At 48.2% G+C, this 17508-nt stretch overlaps 7 protein-coding genes across 7 annotated transcripts; 3 read left to right on the top strand and 4 right to left on the bottom strand.

Annotated features, from left to right (window-relative positions):
- Positions 1–1334: 1334 nt before the first annotated feature.
- ASPGLDRAFT_124290 (uncharacterized protein) lies at positions 1335–1764 on the bottom strand (the record flags this gene model as incomplete). Its single annotated transcript, XM_022540471.1, has 2 exons — positions 1335–1415; positions 1483–1764. 2 exons carry the CDS (start codon positions 1762–1764, stop codon positions 1335–1337), a joined length of 363 nt encoding a protein of 120 aa, XP_022401711.1.
- Positions 1765–2107: 343 nt separating this feature from the next.
- Positions 2108–2867, top strand: ASPGLDRAFT_34663 (uncharacterized protein; the record flags this gene model as incomplete). Its single annotated transcript, XM_022544457.1, has 3 exons — positions 2108–2305; positions 2353–2505; positions 2568–2867. 3 exons carry the CDS (start codon positions 2108–2110, stop codon positions 2865–2867), a joined length of 651 nt encoding a protein of 216 aa, XP_022401710.1.
- A 3682-nt stretch (positions 2868–6549) lies between these two features.
- Positions 6550–7669, top strand: ASPGLDRAFT_1410175 (uncharacterized protein). Its single transcript, XM_022541717.1, has 2 exons — positions 6550–7070; positions 7188–7669. Exons 1-2 carry the CDS (start codon positions 6696–6698, stop codon positions 7446–7448), a joined length of 636 nt encoding a protein of 211 aa, XP_022401709.1. The 5' UTR covers positions 6550–6695; the 3' UTR covers positions 7449–7669.
- Positions 7670–10269: 2600 nt separating this feature from the next.
- On the bottom strand, positions 10270–11292 carry ASPGLDRAFT_24884 (uncharacterized protein; the record flags this gene model as incomplete). The annotated part of the gene is made up of 1 exon (XM_022543423.1): positions 10270–11292. The coding sequence occupies one exon, from the start codon at positions 11290–11292 to the stop codon at positions 10270–10272; it is 1023 nt and encodes a 340-aa protein (XP_022401708.1).
- A 169-nt stretch (positions 11293–11461) lies between these two features.
- On the bottom strand, positions 11462–12778 carry ASPGLDRAFT_34660 (putative DnaJ domain protein; the record flags this gene model as incomplete). Its single annotated transcript, XM_022544456.1, has 2 exons — positions 11462–12554; positions 12612–12778. The coding sequence occupies 2 exons, from the start codon at positions 12776–12778 to the stop codon at positions 11462–11464; spliced, it is 1260 nt and encodes a 419-aa protein (XP_022401707.1).
- A 420-nt stretch (positions 12779–13198) lies between these two features.
- ASPGLDRAFT_73733 (uncharacterized protein) lies at positions 13199–15716 on the bottom strand. Its single transcript, XM_022549688.1, has 2 exons — positions 15128–15716; positions 13199–15073 (listed from the first exon to the last, which is right to left on the bottom strand). The coding sequence occupies exons 1-2, from the start codon at positions 15522–15524 to the stop codon at positions 13260–13262; spliced, it is 2211 nt and encodes a 736-aa protein (XP_022401706.1). The 5' UTR covers positions 15525–15716; the 3' UTR covers positions 13199–13259.
- A 1050-nt stretch (positions 15717–16766) lies between these two features.
- On the top strand, positions 16767–17141 carry ASPGLDRAFT_1409789 (uncharacterized protein). Its single transcript, XM_022541715.1, has one exon. The coding sequence runs from the start codon at positions 16903–16905 to the stop codon at positions 17089–17091; it is 189 nt and encodes a 62-aa protein (XP_022401705.1). The 5' UTR covers positions 16767–16902; the 3' UTR covers positions 17092–17141.
- The last annotated feature ends 367 nt before the right edge of the window (positions 17142–17508 follow it).

Here is a 17508-nt window from a genome sequence, read left to right as displayed (position 1 = left end):
ACGATGTCTACTCTTCCCTTTGAAGATGATGCATGGAGGCAGTACCAAACCCACAGCATTAACACATTCAATTTCTGTGGCCCATTCACGATTCTCAGGCTGTAAAAGAGCAGGATGGCCAGTAGCCTCAGCTTTAGTCACCATTCCGGCAGTAGCAATAAGATCCATAGCAAGCTCAGTCTCATCAAAAGTTGTAGATATCTGCCACGAACTTGGTTAAAACGAATAATATTCATATTCAGACTAGGTAGCCTAACGACGAGAATATTGAATCTGGAGAAGAAGGAAGCCGTCTGGCAGGACAAAGGAAAACCATCTACTCATCGTACGATCACGTGTTGGAGGTCTAGGGCTCATCATTTACTCATCATTTGCTCCGTCACCATATCTTCATATGCAATCCCATGCTGCATTATAGTGATTTGTACAAGATTAAACCACTCTTGATAAGCTCTGGGTCCTCACATTTGGCACGTTGATGATTGTATCTTCTTGAGAATTTGGTCTTCAATTGATCAAGGCGGTTGATGAATTTATACACCCAGTTCTGGCCAATTGGTTGGATGTTGGATGAGCCATAATTGGAAAAAGTATATTGGCCATATCTTGAACATGAGACGGTCGGGGAGCTGCTCCATGTTGGTCCATATATAGTTCCCATTGAATAAGTGATTCCTCTTCTTCTTTGTTAATTCAAGGCCATTGGCTTGTTTTTCAACCCGATTTATACTGCCATTCAATCGGCGTTGTAATGTTGTTCGGGGTACATCATATAGGCGTGCAGCTTCGCGGATATTGGTGATTTCTTTCCTTTTTAAAGATGAGATAGCGAGCAGGACCTTCCCTTCTTACTCAACTTCGTCTTTTATCTTGCACGCGGTTTGGTGGCATGGCCCGCTCAGAAGTGGATTACATTATAATTAGTGCGGTCTCGATAAGCCGGTTTAAAGATCAGTATTGTCATAACCACTGTGATAGAGAATGTCTATAAGGGAAGGCGAGCATAGCTAATAGCTTGTACAGATTATCAAGACCGCACTGTATATAATTTTTACCAGTTTCGCTTTCATCTTGGTGCCTTAAGATCGACAGAAGAGATAGTTAACGTAATCCCTGAGCCACCCGGCCACCCATCCATCTACCATCTTACTTTATTAGCATATTTATCAACCACAACGCAGTAATATTGACTATATTATCTCTCTGGACAGGCATTTGATTTACGCCCTATATTTCTGCATTTTCCACATGTCGATAATCTGCGCCTTGGTGGTTCTGGCTGCGATTGAACTGGCAGAACTGCCTGGTTTAGAACTGGCCCAATCGGCTTGTGACTACCACTCGCCACCAACATCATATCGAAATGCACGATCAGATAGCAATCCTCCTGTGTTCCGCCAAACCCTTGACACAACCTATCCCAGTGGAATGTAAGCAGACCAGGAAAAAGTGAATGAATATAACGAGCCAGACATGCCATACCGAGTTCAGCCACACACCATGTAGCATGACCGTGATGAACATGCCTTTGAACCTATTTGAGCCCGCTGGGCGCTCACTCCGGTCGAGGTTTCGATTCACAGGAAGATAGGCCGGGACTCGTTGATGGTCAACGGGCCAGTTATTTGGTTGGGAAGCAGACTCTGGAGCTGGATGCCAGCTCGGGGATGCTGGATACGGTCGTCCACTCTGATGTATTTCATAGTCTGCCAGTACAGACATGGAAGTTGATGTAATCGGGTTTGCTGTGGTGGTCACTGACATCGCGAACGGAGTAAATGAAGTCCAGGGAGTGCAAGATGGTAACATGAAGAATCAACCTACAGATCCAATCTAGCTAGTTCCTTTTTTAGAGCCATTGCCCCTGGTACACATTCAATTCATCCGACAATCGGCCTGCCGGTTCGACGTTCGGCTCCACTTTCTCGGCCCTGAGTTATCGGGCCAGTTTTGCGGGGGTGGAGAACTGATCCGAGTGGGGAGCCCGCTGTCTCGGCATATGGTGATAGTATACCGGGGCGTCGCTGGAGTATGCTGGACTAGAAAGACCATCTCTGCTCAATTTCGGCAAAATAGCGAAGTCCAGAGTTTCATGTTGCACCAGGCGATGGATACAACATTTCCAAAAATTGTGGCCGCCAGCATTGACGGCAGAGTGCACAATGTACGGTATCGCCAAGACCAATTCCACCGTTTACAGTCCGCTATACTTCGCGATCTCGAGGAGATCAAACACTCAATCTCCCAGGAGTTTAGTCGCAGTGCCCAGGAAGTACAGGTGGAGATCTGTCTGGCACTGAAAGATGTCCGCACGCATTATTCCTCCCTGGACGCTGCTCATATGCTGTACAGAATGAGTACTTGGTTGCCAACGGACACGGCAACATTGATAGAAGGCGCGGGGCAGGGATTGTGTACATTTTGCCCACTCGCCATACCCTCTTCTATTCGGTTATAGCAGCGCTAAGTGCAGCGCTTGCGGCTGGGAATTGTATTATTTTGGAGGTAAGGGACTACCGGCTACTGGAGCAATGTATCATTTGTGGTACTAATTTTATGGTGAATAGCTTCCACAGACCACTTCTCTAGTCTCCTCTTTGCTTCGCGGACTCCTTTCACAAACACTAGATGGAGATATTTTCGCCATTGCCGATGAGCGACCGGAACGGGAATTTTTGAGTACAATGGTGCTCGTTGACCAACAGGTTGACCTTCTCAAGCAGAGAATCTTCCTCACCTGGTCCTGGCACAACGTTGGAGCCCGGCGGACTGCTACCGCCACGGTGCAGGTATCTGGCTGCATACTGAGCGGCAGTCTCCAGGAAGGCGTCAAGACAAAATTCGTTGACAAGGACGATATCCGATGAATATGGCGACTGTCCGTCAAATGCAAACCGAGTCTCAATGAGATTGACAGCGGCCTCGTAGATTCTGGCAGTCCTATCCACTATAGCTGCGGTTCTCCACGTTTTGGGAGATTTGAGCCCAGCGTAAAGCGAAAGATTGCTCAATGATACGGCTCAACATCAACCATGTTGACAAATTTGACTTTCTTGAAACCTATCCGCAAGCTCGGACAGAGGCCTTTAAGATGGAAAATATCAGGAATAGCTTTGCTGCAAGTGGCCTGGTTCCTTTCAATCCAGAAAGGGTACTTGGGCAGCTCAATATACAACTCAAGACCCCTACACCACCAGGCAGCCATTCTACCGATTCAGCGCCCAAAACACCTCATAATTTCAAGCAACTGGAAAAGCAGGCATCTACAATCAAGAGTCTTTTGAAGCAGCGTACACAGAGTCCTCCAAGCCCAATGAATGATGCAATAAACGGGTTGTCAAAGGGTGTGAAATCCATATGAATAGTGCAATCCTTCTTTCCAAAGAAGTCCAGGATTTACGGGCTGCACATGAGAAAACGCTGCGAAAGCGGAATCGATTCAAGCGACAGATGGCTCGTACAGGTGGCCTGTCTATTCAAGAAGGCATAGAGCTTATGCAGCAGAGGAATGAGGTACAGAGAACTGAAGATACTGTACAGATGGAGACTGCACCATCGACATTTCAACCACATGTACGGGCGCCACCACAGTGTTCTGATTGCAATGTTCTGGGACATAAAAGGACTCACTGTCCTAATTGCAGTGATAATTAGTTTTTATATATAAATGCTATTTTGAATGTTTAAATTATACCTTTCGCTATCTTTGGTCGGAAAGTGCGCGACCCGCTTGTGGGTTACCTGTTATTTACGCCTGTAACGGTCATGACGACACTGAATCTTGATCTTTGGCTGTAGCCTACATGAAATTCAATGAAATACAAGTGTATTCGGACTTTTCATGATCTAATTCTGTGGCTTGTTTGTTTTTTCTGAAGCTGTAGGATACTGATTACTGGTGGTGCGTTATACTGCTGAGCATTGTAAATTAAAAGGGAACCAAGCCATTTTGGCATGAATATATGCAAAATAGTTGACAGGTGGTGGTTGTCCGAAGCAAAATAAGGAGTTTTCAAATGTCGAGCTCCGAACGAGGCTGAAATCAAATATGATCGGCAGTAACGAATATGAGGAGACGAGGCTGAGGCAGTGTTGCATCGACTCTCAAGCCAGTGTGATTCTGGTAATATCTGATAAGTTAATTGGATAATGGCAATAACAAGCAACTGTGTCAACTACTATGCTCGGAAGGATGTCATAGGCACTATTCGGAGTGAATAGAGGAAGAACTCTAATTCTAGATATCTATCTATCGTACGTCCTTTTTTATAAACAACCTGGCGGCCGTCAACTAAGCGCAAAAAGGAAGGTCGTTGCGGAAGAAGTTCAAAGAGACAAAAGGAGTACAAAGTGCATAATGCATGTATGCGGTGGCCATAGTCAAAGGATGCTGGCTGCATAGCCGTAATCCCCGGTCCTATTATCTCTCAATCATATCCTCTGTGGATACGATTAGGCATGAGCAGGAAGTACGTCGTAAATGGGTAGGCAATTCAGGCTCTGATTGGTCAGTCGGAGCATATCAATCAAGTCTTCAGCGTATATGGAAGTCAACAAACTGCCATTCAGGGGTACTTGGACACAATAGAACATAGAAGAGATATGGAAAGCGATTGTCTGTAATGAGCACATGGCTCTATACTAGATGATTATGCTGTCGATCTCCACACAGACATTGATACAATGGAGTTTATGCCATTGTTTAGTAGTGATATGCACTGTATGCCAAATGCTAAACCCGAGTAACTCCAAACCAACCAATGGCTTGCCGTACTCTCGCCCAAAACCAGCCGAACTCCATGCAGAAAATCATAATCATACCAAACACACCCTTGGTCGCGCGACCAAAAAGCGGCATCACCCTCTAACTCACCCGGGAGGCACCCACCGAACTATTGACCAAAGTTAAGCACACGCTGGCTGGTTAGTAGTTAGGTGGGTGACCACCAGCGAATCCCGGCTGTTGTATGTTTTTGCATCTTCATAGTATTTTTTTTACCTGGCGAAAAGTGAAGTTACTGAAAGAGCAGATGAAATGTTCGAGAATCAAGTCAAAAGACCAAAGGGCAACAACCACCTGATGGCTTGCCTTGCCGAAAGAATTCATGGAGCGCCTTTATTTGACCAACGAAGTGAGACCATGCCGACTACATTTGCCTCCCGGTCATGGGTCTACATGGCCGGACCTAATCGCAAAGTTTTGATCGTTTCGAAACGTCGGGAGCCGGGTCTTTCCACAGGTCTTCCCTCGAAAAAACCCCGGTCCCGAAGCGGGACATACGACGAGCAGATCAGAACTGCCTGTCAACTAGCTAAGCTACCATCTATCATCTAAATACAGGTAGCCTCCCGCGCGCCGGGAGGAGGGGGGGACGGTGGGGGGCTGCTTGGGGTTTCATGGCTGTCAAATAGCAAATTGAGCTTCTTGGGTTTGAACAGAAAAGCAAGAAAAGCAAGAAAAGGAAAAGAGGAAGGGGAGGCCAAACAAAAGGAAAACAGAGAGGAAAGAGAAGGGAGAACCAGAGGTAAGCCTGGAGGTCCCTGAGTTTGGTGAGTTTGGAAGTCTAATGGCGTCTGCAGATGTCTGTATAGAAATTGAATTTTCCCAGCCAATCTGAGAGGGCAGTGGCTCCTGTCTTTGTGTTAAGGATGTTGGCCACTGGCTGGCAACCCCATGGATGTGCTACTGCTTTGCGGCCCTCACTGCAGTAATAAAAGTGAGAGGGCTCCTTTCTGCGGCAACATGAGCATGTCAGCAGGGCATCCTCGTGTTTGAAACGCTCGTGGTACTCTGCAGTCTCCATGGCCTGTCCGGGCAGCAGGAAGTCGGCCGAGGGTGGCTCTGGGGAGGGATAGTTATGGGGTCGTTTATCCAGGCCAATAGAGAGATATGAATATTATTCGTTTTATCTACTGTGACGGCTCAACGGCTCGACGCCTCAGTGGCTGATATCGACAAACGCCGCCATCCGAGCAAGCAAACAAAGAAAGCACTTAGCGCGGCCACACAACCCATAGATGAAACTTCTTTTTTCCTGTAGATAGATTCCTCTTCTTCTTTTCTCTCCAGATTCGATATTCTTGTCGATGGCTACACTAGTTTAGATATGAATATCATTTCGTTGGTATCTACTAGTTAGTCCGAGCCCGTGACATAATATCGAATCTCGCCTTTTCTTTTCAACACGCCTACCTTATTGGTTCGATCCAGCGATCGTGGAGCCATAGTAGTGCGTCCCCCACACCAACCGACTGATATGAAGATCCTGGCCAGTATGGCTCGACCGAACGATACCGTTGCCCCCTCCCGGGGGCCAACCGAAATGAACGATGATGATACCGACCAAGAGAACCGACGATCCTTTATCTTCATTAATGGGGATGAGAATGAAGAACAACACATGGTGACCCTGGAGCAGTTTGTCAAATATGCTGCTGAGAAGCCTGAGTGGCTGTTTGAGAAACTCCAATTGATACACCGACGATATGATGATTGCCTTGATGATCGTGAGGTCTGCCTTGCTGAGGAGGAACTGCGAAGCCAGGCTAAGGAAGGAGAGCTCGCCCTCCTGCGCCGTGATATGGATGAAGTGAAGGGACAACTGCGGGACTAGGATGATGGTGATAGAGCACTGCGTCAGAAGCTAGCTGAGGCTAAGTCTGAGCGCGATGCCTATGCCAACCAGATTGCAAAGATGGCCATACAGTTGTCCAGCATTGGTAATCAGGAATCTACGCCAGCGGTCATCAGCAACCAAAATACTACCAAGATCCCTGATCCCCCGATGCTGACTGATGGAAAGGAGCCCCGATTTGAAGACTGGTTGCTCCTGATGACCCAGAAGCTTGCTGCTAACGCTGATTACTTTGACACGTCCCAGCTCCGTGTTGCGTACGTTGCCAGCCATTGTGAGGGCAAGGCCCGAAAGCACATTACCCTTCGTATGCGAGATGATTCCAGGAACCCGTACGCTGATTCAAACGATATGCTTGACCACCTGAAGACGATCTATAGCGACCCGAACCGTGTTACCACTGCAAAACACCAGTTCCAACAGCTGTACATGAAGGTTGATGACAAGTTCCATGACTTCCTTTCTGAATTCTTGTACCTTGCTGCTGAAGCTGGCGTTGCTGAAGATGACTGGAAGGATGAGCTCTACTACAAGCTGACGATCAAGCTCCAGAAGCTGTGCATCTCCAGCAGCATCAAGGAGGGTACTTTCCAGGAGTTCTCCAGCAATGTTTCCCAGACTGCGAGCCGACTTGAAGTTATCAACCACCGGACCCAGAATAATCATTCTTTCACCCCAAACAACCGGGACTCCTCAAAGGGAGGAACTAACCGATCTAAAACCACTGCCAAGAAGGAACTGACCCCATCCCGAAGCACTAGCCCTACTAGTTCGCGCACTGCTAGTACTAGTCGTGACCGATTGATGAAGTAACGCCGTTGCTTCCATTGTCAAGAGCGTGGACACCTTGCTCAGGACTGCCCAACAAAGGCCACAACCCCTGAATTGAAGGATCTTGAGCAGACACACGACACTCTCTGAACTTACTCCACGTGGCGTTCGCTGCCCTGGATCCCAGGGCCCAATCCGGTAATAAAGCGCCTGAGAATGAACAGAACGACGAAGCGGGAAAAGTCTAGCCCAGGAGAAAGTCTCCAACCTGGGGCTAGATGGTGTTGACCTAGGCGAATTGGATCTCAGTCAACTGATTGGAGGACAAGGATTCAATGTGAATAGTCAGATAGCTTACAATAAAATCAGTATCCCTCTGACTACCCTAGCTAATACCGGGGCAAATGGTTATCTTTTTATACACACCAAACGCGCGATAGAATTAGCGAAATTCTTTGGGATTCCCACCCACCAACTGAAGACATCAATAGGCATCAAAAGGTATTATGGACAAGCCGGAGCAGCAATTACCCATGCCATAGTGTGCCACTTGCTTATTGGCAGACGATGTTTCTTGAATCAACCCTTTCTGATCGCGGATCTGGGCCAGCATGACTTGATCATTGGAAGGAAGTGGTTTAATCGCCATGATGTGTGGCTAGATGTGCAGAACTGGAGACTGGTCTGGCCTGAGCAACGAAGCCCCATGGATGCTATCATGAGCAAGCAGTATCTGGAGGCACCAAAGCAGATCCTGCAGCGGCCTAAACCCAACCCTATCCACCAAGCTGATATGGGGCGACGTGACTGACAATTTGAGCAAAAGGAATGACGTGAGCGCTACTGAGTGCCTTGGAAGGAGGAATCAGACTGACGAGCAGATATAGCCAAGATGTCATGTGCCCTACAGGACCACAAGAATAGTGATCCTTCCACCAATCAGAAGCCCCGAAAGAAGATGACAAGCCAACAAACAACCCAGATTGATATTGCAGCAATTGGAGCAGCACCATCCCAGTGACACGGTGAAGAAGAAGGATGCTGAGATCTTTATCACCAGTCTGTCTGAGATCAACCGCGTCGTTTGTCACGGTGCTCAACTAGGATAATGGAACATCCTTCTCATGGGTTCTACCTAGGTAGCTATCAACGAGAATAATCAACATGAGGGGGGAAGGAGAAGAGGAAGGATATGCCGCCAGCACTGACGTGGCTAATAACCCTTGCTTCCGGCATATGAGAGGTATGCATGTGACCAGACCGTCACATCATTGAGGAAAAACGCGCTGAGGACTTTCAGAAAGAAGACAGCCATGAGCAGGAATTAGTACAACAACTGCTACCCAAGCAGTATCAGGAGTATGCTGATGTCTTCTCCAAGGCTGCTTCTGATGAACTTCCTCCTCAATGGCCAAACGACTATAAGATTGAACTGGAAGAAGGGAAGACAGTATAATTGGCAGTGGGATACAGTCCCCTTTGCAAGCAGACTGCAGAAGGGCTGGAGGCTGCATGGGACTACATTGTGGACAACCTGGGCAAAGGCTTTATTGGCCCTAGTGCCGCTCCCTTTGCATCGCCCATTTTGATGGCCCAGAAGCCAGGTGGAGGACTATGGTTCTGTGTTGACTATTGGAAGCTGAATACAATCACAAGGAAGGACCGAAGGACCAATATCCCATTTCCCTTGTGAATGAGCTGGTTGAGAGAATCAGCAGCGCAAGGATATTCACAAAACTAGATATCCAACAGGGATTCCACCGGATTCAACTGAGTCCAGATTCAGGGGACCTGGCCACATTTCAGACCTGTTACAGGACATACAAATATCATATACTACCCTTTGGATTGACTAATGGGCCTGCTGCCTTCCAGCATTTTATCAATGAGACTCTGATGGGTTACTTGGATGAGTTCATGACAGCATTTGTGGACAACCTTCTGATCTATTCCAAGGATGCAGTTGAGCATGAAATCCATGTTAAGATGGTGCTTGAGTGACTCTGCACTACTGGCCTGCAAGTCAGTATCAAGAAGTGTGAATTCCACGTCACAAAAACTAAATATCTGGGATTTATCTTGACCACTGATGGTATTGAAGTCAACTCAGAGAAGACTACAGTGATTAGCAACTGGGCAGTACCAACTACAGTCTGAGGCGTGCAGTCTTTCTTGGGATTCTGCAACTTCTATCAATGATTTGTCAAGGACTATAGCCGCATTGCAAGGCCACTGAATCGACTGACCAGGAAGGATGTCCCTTTTATGTGGATGGATAAGTGTCAGCAAGCCTTTGAGGAGTTGAAGAAATGGTTAACAAATGCGCCAATACTACAACACTACCACCCTGATCTAGAGACAAAGTTAAGAGACTAATGCATCAGATGGAGTGATAGCAGGGGTCCTCTCTCAGAAGCATGGGGATCTCTGGCACTCAGTTGCTTATTATTTGAAGAGCATGTCTGATGCAGAGCGCAACTAACTATGAGATCCATGACAAGGAAATGTTAACCATCGTCTGTGCACTGCAAGAATGGCAAGCTGAGTTGGAAGGATTACAGCTCTGAGAATGCTTTGACATCTACACCGACCATCGAGCATTAGAATACTTTATGATGACAAAGAAGCTGGATGCATGGCAAGCCTGATGGGCTGAATTCCTCTCCCAGTTCTATTTCTTTATTCAATACCGACCCAGATATGAAAACACCCTTGCAGATGCCCTCAGCCAGCCAACAACTGAGATACAGAAGGATGAGTACCGCCAACAGGTACGGTAGGCTGCCATCTACTAGCTCCTACCCGCAAACCGTCCCCAACAACCAAAACTCCATAACCAAAAACATACCCCACAAAAAACCCCCTAAAGCGCATAAGCCCCACAATACCACCCCCCAAACAACCTCGCCTCCTCCCCCTCCACCCCCCTCAACCACTCCCCAACCTGCCTGCCCCCCTCCCCCGCCAAAACCCTCTCCCTCATCCTCACATCCTCATCCTCGTCTTCCTCTTCAACATCCCCCATCTCATCCTCCTCGCTAGGCCAGAAACTAGCACACTTGACGCTTCCGTAGCCGAGGCGGTTGCCGAGGTTTATGAAGCGGTAGACGCGGATGGAGGCGTTCATGTGGGTGTGGGTTTCTTCGTGGGAGGTTGCGGTCCACGAGGGAGGGGTTGGGGTTGAGGTTCTGAGGGGGATCCAGGATATTGCGAACCAGTATTGTGTTAGACCTCGTCCGGGGCCGTTGTTGCTGGTATTGTTGGTGCGGGTGTTTCTGCTGCTTTTGATGATTTTTCGGGTTCGATCCCGGCCTGCGGTTCTGCGCGCAGGTACGGTAGTGTTTCGCGGATCATCCATGTAACAGCGCAATCTGTCCCTCCATTCAGGGCGATACCGCAGAATGCGCTCTAGCGTTGGAAGGACAGTATCGAATGTCGTCAGGCAGACCGTAAACTGGCGGAGCCTCAGGTCACACAGTTGCGTATGATAGTCCGCTTTCTGCTTCTCGAAATGAAAGAACCAATCCTCAACATCCTCCTCGTTAATCCTCAATGGCCAGATAGTAATATACCGTATCTCGGCAAGTGCATCATCTGGGACCTCAGTATTGAGTTTATTAAACATCGCTCGTTCCGTGACGAAGGCGAATTCGACGCGCGGGATCCAGAGGTTTCTGGCGTCGGCGTGGGTTTGGTGGTTTACCGTCAGGAGGGCGAGAGGGTTGGGGGTTAAGGACGTGGATGCGGCGCGGGGTCTGTTGGGGGCGCTGCCGGAGAAGATGGTGGTAGAGTTGAAGAAGTATTTGTAGATCTTTTTGCGCAGGTGTCTGGGGAGGGTGAGGAGGAGGGGGTTGCCCTTTTTCTTCTTTTGAGGGTTGGGGGGCATTGTGAGACTGCATGTAGGTGGAAAATGAGAAAAGGAAAAGAAGGAAATAAAGAAGGGATATTTATAAGAAAATCTGTGAATAGAGTCACTCCATTGTCTAATAATTGTATTGTCCAGTAAATGATGCAAAAGAATACAAACAAGAAGCGAAGTGAAACAAACTGCAAAATCATAACTCATCCCGCGCTGGCTCTGGAGGAACAGGGCGACCACTGTCCTTGGCCAGATCAACGCCCTTCTTCTGCCTCCATTTCTCCCAAAGCGAATGGAAATCCTTCTCCATCGCGCTGTCCATTTGGTCTGGGAGGACAATGATATACTCGATGTACAGGTTCCCTGGCTCCTCATCGACATCGTCGCTGTCGTGTAGATGGCCTTCGGAGTAATAAGGCATGCCTTCGCCCTTGACAGTCTCGACGGATAGAGGCTGGATGACCTCACCCCGACTCCGGCCCAGACGAACCACATGTCCATCCAGATGGGTGATATTGCGCGACCAGTCACCCATCCACGCCTCTCGCAGCGACAGCGCCTCCTTCCAGAAAAGATCCTTGCCCTTTCTCCGGAAGAACGTCCCATCCGTGCGCTGCTCATCCGTCGAGCCCAATTCAGCCTCCTTCTCCTCCAAAATAAGTATAAGATCTCCAGCAACCCAATCGGGACTCTCCTCCGCCTCGTTCTCAAACACAATGCGTGTTCCCTTATCCATACCCGGCTCGACAGTCGCAAATGTCTCCACATCGTTCTGCACAACCCGGTGTCCTTCACACACTTGGCACGGCTTCTTAATCGACTTCCCTTGCCCCCTGCACTTATCGCATGGCATCTGGATCTGCTGGAACATTCCCGGCGCAAGCATGTGTTTCTGAATCACCATCCCCCGTCCATGACACTTGTCGCAGGTAATCACCTCACGGTCCGCAGAGCCCGTCCCCTCGCACGCCTCGCAGATCTGCTGCTTCTCAATCGAAAACCTCAAGTCCCGACCTGTGTAGAAGTCGCGCAGAGGAATTCCGACGCGGAGCTCCATATCCGGTCCGCGTCGGTGGCCTGCTGCATGCCCGAAGTGTCCGCCGCCGCCGAAGAATCGAGAGAAGAGGTCGAAGGGGTCGTGTGCGGGTCGTCCGGCTGTACCGCCTTGTCTGTGCTCTTCTACGCCTTCATGGCCGTACTGGTCGTAGATCTTCCGGGTGGTTGAGGTTGAGAGGACGTCGTAGGCTTCTGCGATTTCGACGAATTTCTTCTGCGCGGTTTCGTCTCCTCTAAACCACACCTCCTCATTAGCATAAACCAACAACAGCAACAAAAGAAAGACTTACGGATTCTTATCCGGATGAAACTTCTTGCTCAGCGTCCGGTACGCCCTCTTAACATCCCTCTCTGACGCCGACTTATCCAACCCCAGGATCTTATAGTAATCCTCCGCAGCCAACACCAACGGCAACAGCACAAAAACAACCAAGAAAACAAACTGGATGAGACGCATTGTGGCGCACAATTACCGCGAGCTGCCTTTGCAGCTCATGCGCTTGCTGGTGTCTTTCTTGGATTCGAACGCACGCGTTTTGGTGTCGAGGTATCGGGATCGTCTGTATTGTATAGTTCGTTGTCCGTTGTCCGGTTTCCGGTCGTAGGCGTGCCTTATCACTGCGGGTGATAAGGTTGGTTTGTTTTGGGATCAGGACATTCGGCGTGAGGCACAATATATCTGGGTGTGTATTTGAGGTCGTTGATCCAGGATTGGAGGAATTGGAGTCGGTCGGAGCTATAAGATAACAGGCATAGCTTTGGCTGAGGTGGCCCTAACTACGCGGAGAATGGTTCATCCGGTCACGTGCATTTTGTACAAAATCGACAAAGATAAAAAATAAAAAAAAGAAAGGACAAGTAAAAACATTAAATTGATAGAAAATGTATTGAATATTCATAAATACTAAGTCCGTTGCGTCATAAACATAACTAAAGAATTACAGTAGACTGCCTCTCGCGTCAAAAATATCATTCCGCCAGGTTTTTCCCAATCCATGAGTCTCGTCTCCCTCTTCAATAAGCTCCTGTGCGTGTCTGTTTTCATCCTGCCATTTCTTGATAATGCTACCAGGTGCGTAGACATCTCGGAAAATTCCATTTCCTGCTACATCCACTCCAATACCCGCTTCCACGTCGCCATCCGACGGGGGCTTCATTCGCGCAAGCACGGCCCGAACAAAGCTTGCCAGATCTTTCGGGTTAGCAATACGGGCAGCTCGCAAGCGTTCACGCGCAAAGATAAGCTCCCGGTTCAGGACATTTGCGGCGGTAACAATCTGCTCTGCGATCTTCTTCTCCAGAACCCGGCGCACCAAGTGTTTGAGGAACGGCTTGGTCAGCCACAAGAGGAACCTCCATTTGCTGCGGTGGATTTTGTAGTCTAGCTTGTGGATAACGACACGGACGCCGCGGAGAGTGAAAATGTGCTCCAGGCGGTCTCGTCCGACTTCCACGTCCAAGGAGATGTCGAGTCCGCGTCTGTCGAGGTAGAAGCTGGCGACGCCTTCGTCTTTGAGACGGAATAGGCCTGCGTGGGTGCGGAGCCAGTAGCCAAACTCTGAGGAGCTGATGCTCAGTCCTAGGACCGTCACGGTGAACGTGGTTTTGAGGTCCGTGGCTGTTCGTTTAGCGTGCTTCTTGACAATATCGATATCGTTGCGAGTTGTGACATGTGCGCGATATGGAAGGAAAGACGAGTAATTAACTGTCCGGCCAGGTTCCAAGATCAGATTCTCCACAAGGAGGTCCAATTCAGGCGCGGCCATCTCCAAGCGCAGAATGGGAATGTACTGGACATAACGGAGCAGAATCGGGAAGAAGACCTGGGCAATGTCCGTCGGCAGCTCGTTCTTCTTGTCGCTTAACCCTCCAACGGCATTTTTGTAGATTTTCGTAGTCGTTTCGCTCAATTTGGATACCATAGGGTCTTCAGATACAGACTGGATCGTCCGGTCGACTTGGATTAGGAACGCGACCATATCCTCACCCAGACTGGTATTCGAAGTGATATTCTTGGCCTTCTTCTTCAGTTCATCCGTCTTCTCGTTAATAGAGTCGAAGAAGTTAGGATCAGTGAGCATCTCCTGCAGCGTGTGTCCAAAGTCTTTCATCAAATTCTCAAACTCTGGATCTTTGTTGGCATGCTTTACAACCGCATGGAACTTTTGCTCCAGAAGTTTCCATTCTTCCGGATGGCCAATGGACCGTACCAGGGCCCAGAATTGCTGCATTCCCTGTTTCAGGTCTGCATTGGCACCAACATCTTCCTCTGTTGCTGTTGAGGCCTCCTCCGCTGCGGTAGCATAGGACTTGGCATACCGTTGCACCAATTGAGTCAATTGAGAAATCGAATCCGAATAGTCTGACTGCTGACGAAGATCTGAAACGGCTTGTTTCAACCGGTAAATTAGAGTCTCTTTCGTCTGTGGCGTCAAGTGCTCCTTCGACTTGTCAACCGCCTGTTTGCCAGTACGACCCACTCCCTCGCCAGCGATATCTACCACTTCGGATGCTTCTTGACGAAGGTCCTCCGAAGAGGGTTTGCGACCCTCGTCCTTACCCGCGCCCTTGACAGCATTGGCCCTCGCCTCTGATGGCTTCAAATCCTCTCCAACCTGGCGCGACGTTTCAGAAACGGACAGTGCTGTATCGGAGAAAATCTGACGACCGACGGTGGTGACATCTTGGAGGAAGAGACGGAAGTCGGCATTCACTAGAAAGAGGCTTCCTATCGTGCGGAGACTCTCGTATGCTAAAGCGGTCAGCGGTCTAGTAACAAAAGGAAATCAAGCGTAAGAGACTGTACCGGCACTAGGATTAGCTCGAGATTTGGCACTGGACGCCCTCTCAGCGATGCGATCAACATCAATTGACGCCCTAGACCGCGACAGATGCCACAGAAATTCCTGCAATTGATCATCGCTGTTCTTCTCACGTAAGAAGTCGATCAACACTTGAATCCAAAGACGGGAATCCCGGATTAGTTGACGACAGACGGGTCCGATATCCTCGTGTCTCGAATTGAGCAGGTCAGACGCTAGCAATCGACGAAGATTCACGATGGTTTGATCGTTGGATGGCATGTACCCTTGAGAAAGGGCACGGATCATCTGATAGGTACGCAGCTTATTCTGCAGTCTGCGATGTTGCGAGGCATTTTCGTCGTAGCGAGGGAGGAGGGGTTCTGTTTCTCCTTGCGGCATGGTTTAATTCCTTCCAGTGTGGAAGCTGATGGCTCAGAGAGAGAAGAAAAAGGGAGCAGTATCCGGTCGCATCACATATGACAGAGGTGAGGTACAGAGTAGACATGGTGATGAGGGGAGTTGTCATCCCAACCTGTTTTTGACGCTGTACGGCATGATGACGACAACCAATCACATGATGCAGTATGGTGCAGGAATGCAAGAAGCGAATATCAAATGTAGGGAATTGGATTCTTATATGGCCACATATTATTATCATTATTACTGCACCACTAATGGATTTATGTAAAAACGTAAAATTCTGGGCAGATCCACCGACAAGCTTTCGATCGATGCACGTGAATCCGGGGAGAGCTGTCATGCAACCCTAGCCATGAGTATTATTATGGAGCATCTACCCAGGGGTACTCGGCATTCCGATGATCTTTCTCTTACATACAGCCTTTCTTTGCACTTACTGTCGTCCTCTCCGGCGACGGAGCCACCCACTCAATTTTGAATAATCCTATCAAGGCCCGTGATTAATGCTGCTCGCGGTTTATCCGGAATTCTCCGACAAAAGCGTTTCGATGGAGCTGGGGGCGGTCCGCTTTCCGGATGAGGAATAGAACCGCCGTCCTGGATTCAACACAGTATATACAGTACTCCATATATAGTACTATTAGATGATAGGTCAGGCTGTACGTAATTAGCAGTTGCATTCTACTCCGTGCATTAAGTACACGTAAACAGTACAGTGAATACTCGGTAGATTCGAGACTGATTTCGATATCTGACATATTTTTCTGGTTTTGGTCGGATTGATCGGCCGAATTGGAGAGGGCCCCATGACTGTTGGAGAAAAAAAATCACTCAATCCTACAGATATGTACGGAATCTCCAGATGCAGTATCACCATGCCCTTGCAGCTGAGCTCTTTAATCGCGCAAGTCAATCAAGAATGTGTTTTCGTATTCCTCTGTATACGCTGCAGATATTGTCCCGTAGAACACTCAACAAATATACAGAGTACTTGGACAGAGACGGTTCGGGCATCGTCCGGGTCGGGTTCTGCGGGGAATTTTATACACGGTAAACCTGCCGGGTCCAGAAGAATTCTAGTTTGATATAGGGCAAAACCCGGAAAGGAAATTGCTCGTCTCTCGCGCGAATGATTGCTAATCGTCCCTGCAGGGGGATTTTTTTTTTTTTTTTTTTTTTTTTTTTTTTTGGTTCGATTCTCCACAGGCCAGACTTCGGGATGCCAGTCGGATCGGGCTTATGAGTCGGCATCTGTACTTGTGTATAGTACCATCCATAGCTGTTCAGAAGTACTGTACTGTAGTCGCATCTGATTAAACCTGATTATATCATTCCCCCTGTGCTCTGTACTTGTAACATGGCGTTATTCAAGGGATTCCAGTCTCATCCGGTGTCTGCAATTGTAGTAGTAATAATACTCTGTAGAATCTTCGTTGGTGTACTCTGTATCTCCGCTCGGAATCGCCTCCACCGCTCCACTACCATAGTTCCTATTACTCTTGCTTTCTCTTTTCTCTTATATCTGACACTTTTTGCACTGCCATGACTGGTCAGATGCCATTCGAACTTCTCCTGTCGCGCCAAAATGCGGTGGATAATGCGCTCCGATGAGCCATGTTTCTGCCCCGACTCTTCCCGATCTGACTCAACTGGCCATGGCTGAATCCTTTTTTTGTCTCCTCCTGTGCCGTCGCAACGGTTGTTTTGGTGCACCCTCACGTCCCTTTTATTTTTTTTTTTTTTTTTTTTTTTTTTTTTTTAATTTTTTTTATTTTTAATTTTTTTTTTATCACCCTGTTCAAATACTATAACCGAGGCACCTCAAATTGAATAGCACGACATCGACTCAGTACATCGTTTCATATTTAACACGGGGCCTGGGGCCGCCAACGAAACACAATTTTTATCAGATATTGGAAGCGAATTTTGAGATCCTGCCTTTTTTTTTTTTTTTTTTTTTTTT

Source organism: Aspergillus glaucus, assembly GCF_001890805.1.
Source record: "Aspergillus glaucus CBS 516.65 unplaced genomic scaffold ASPGLscaffold_8, whole genome shotgun sequence".
Lineage (NCBI taxonomy): Eukaryota > Fungi > Ascomycota > Eurotiomycetes > Eurotiales > Aspergillaceae > Aspergillus > Aspergillus glaucus.
This window is presented reverse-complemented; position numbering and strand designations above follow the sequence as displayed.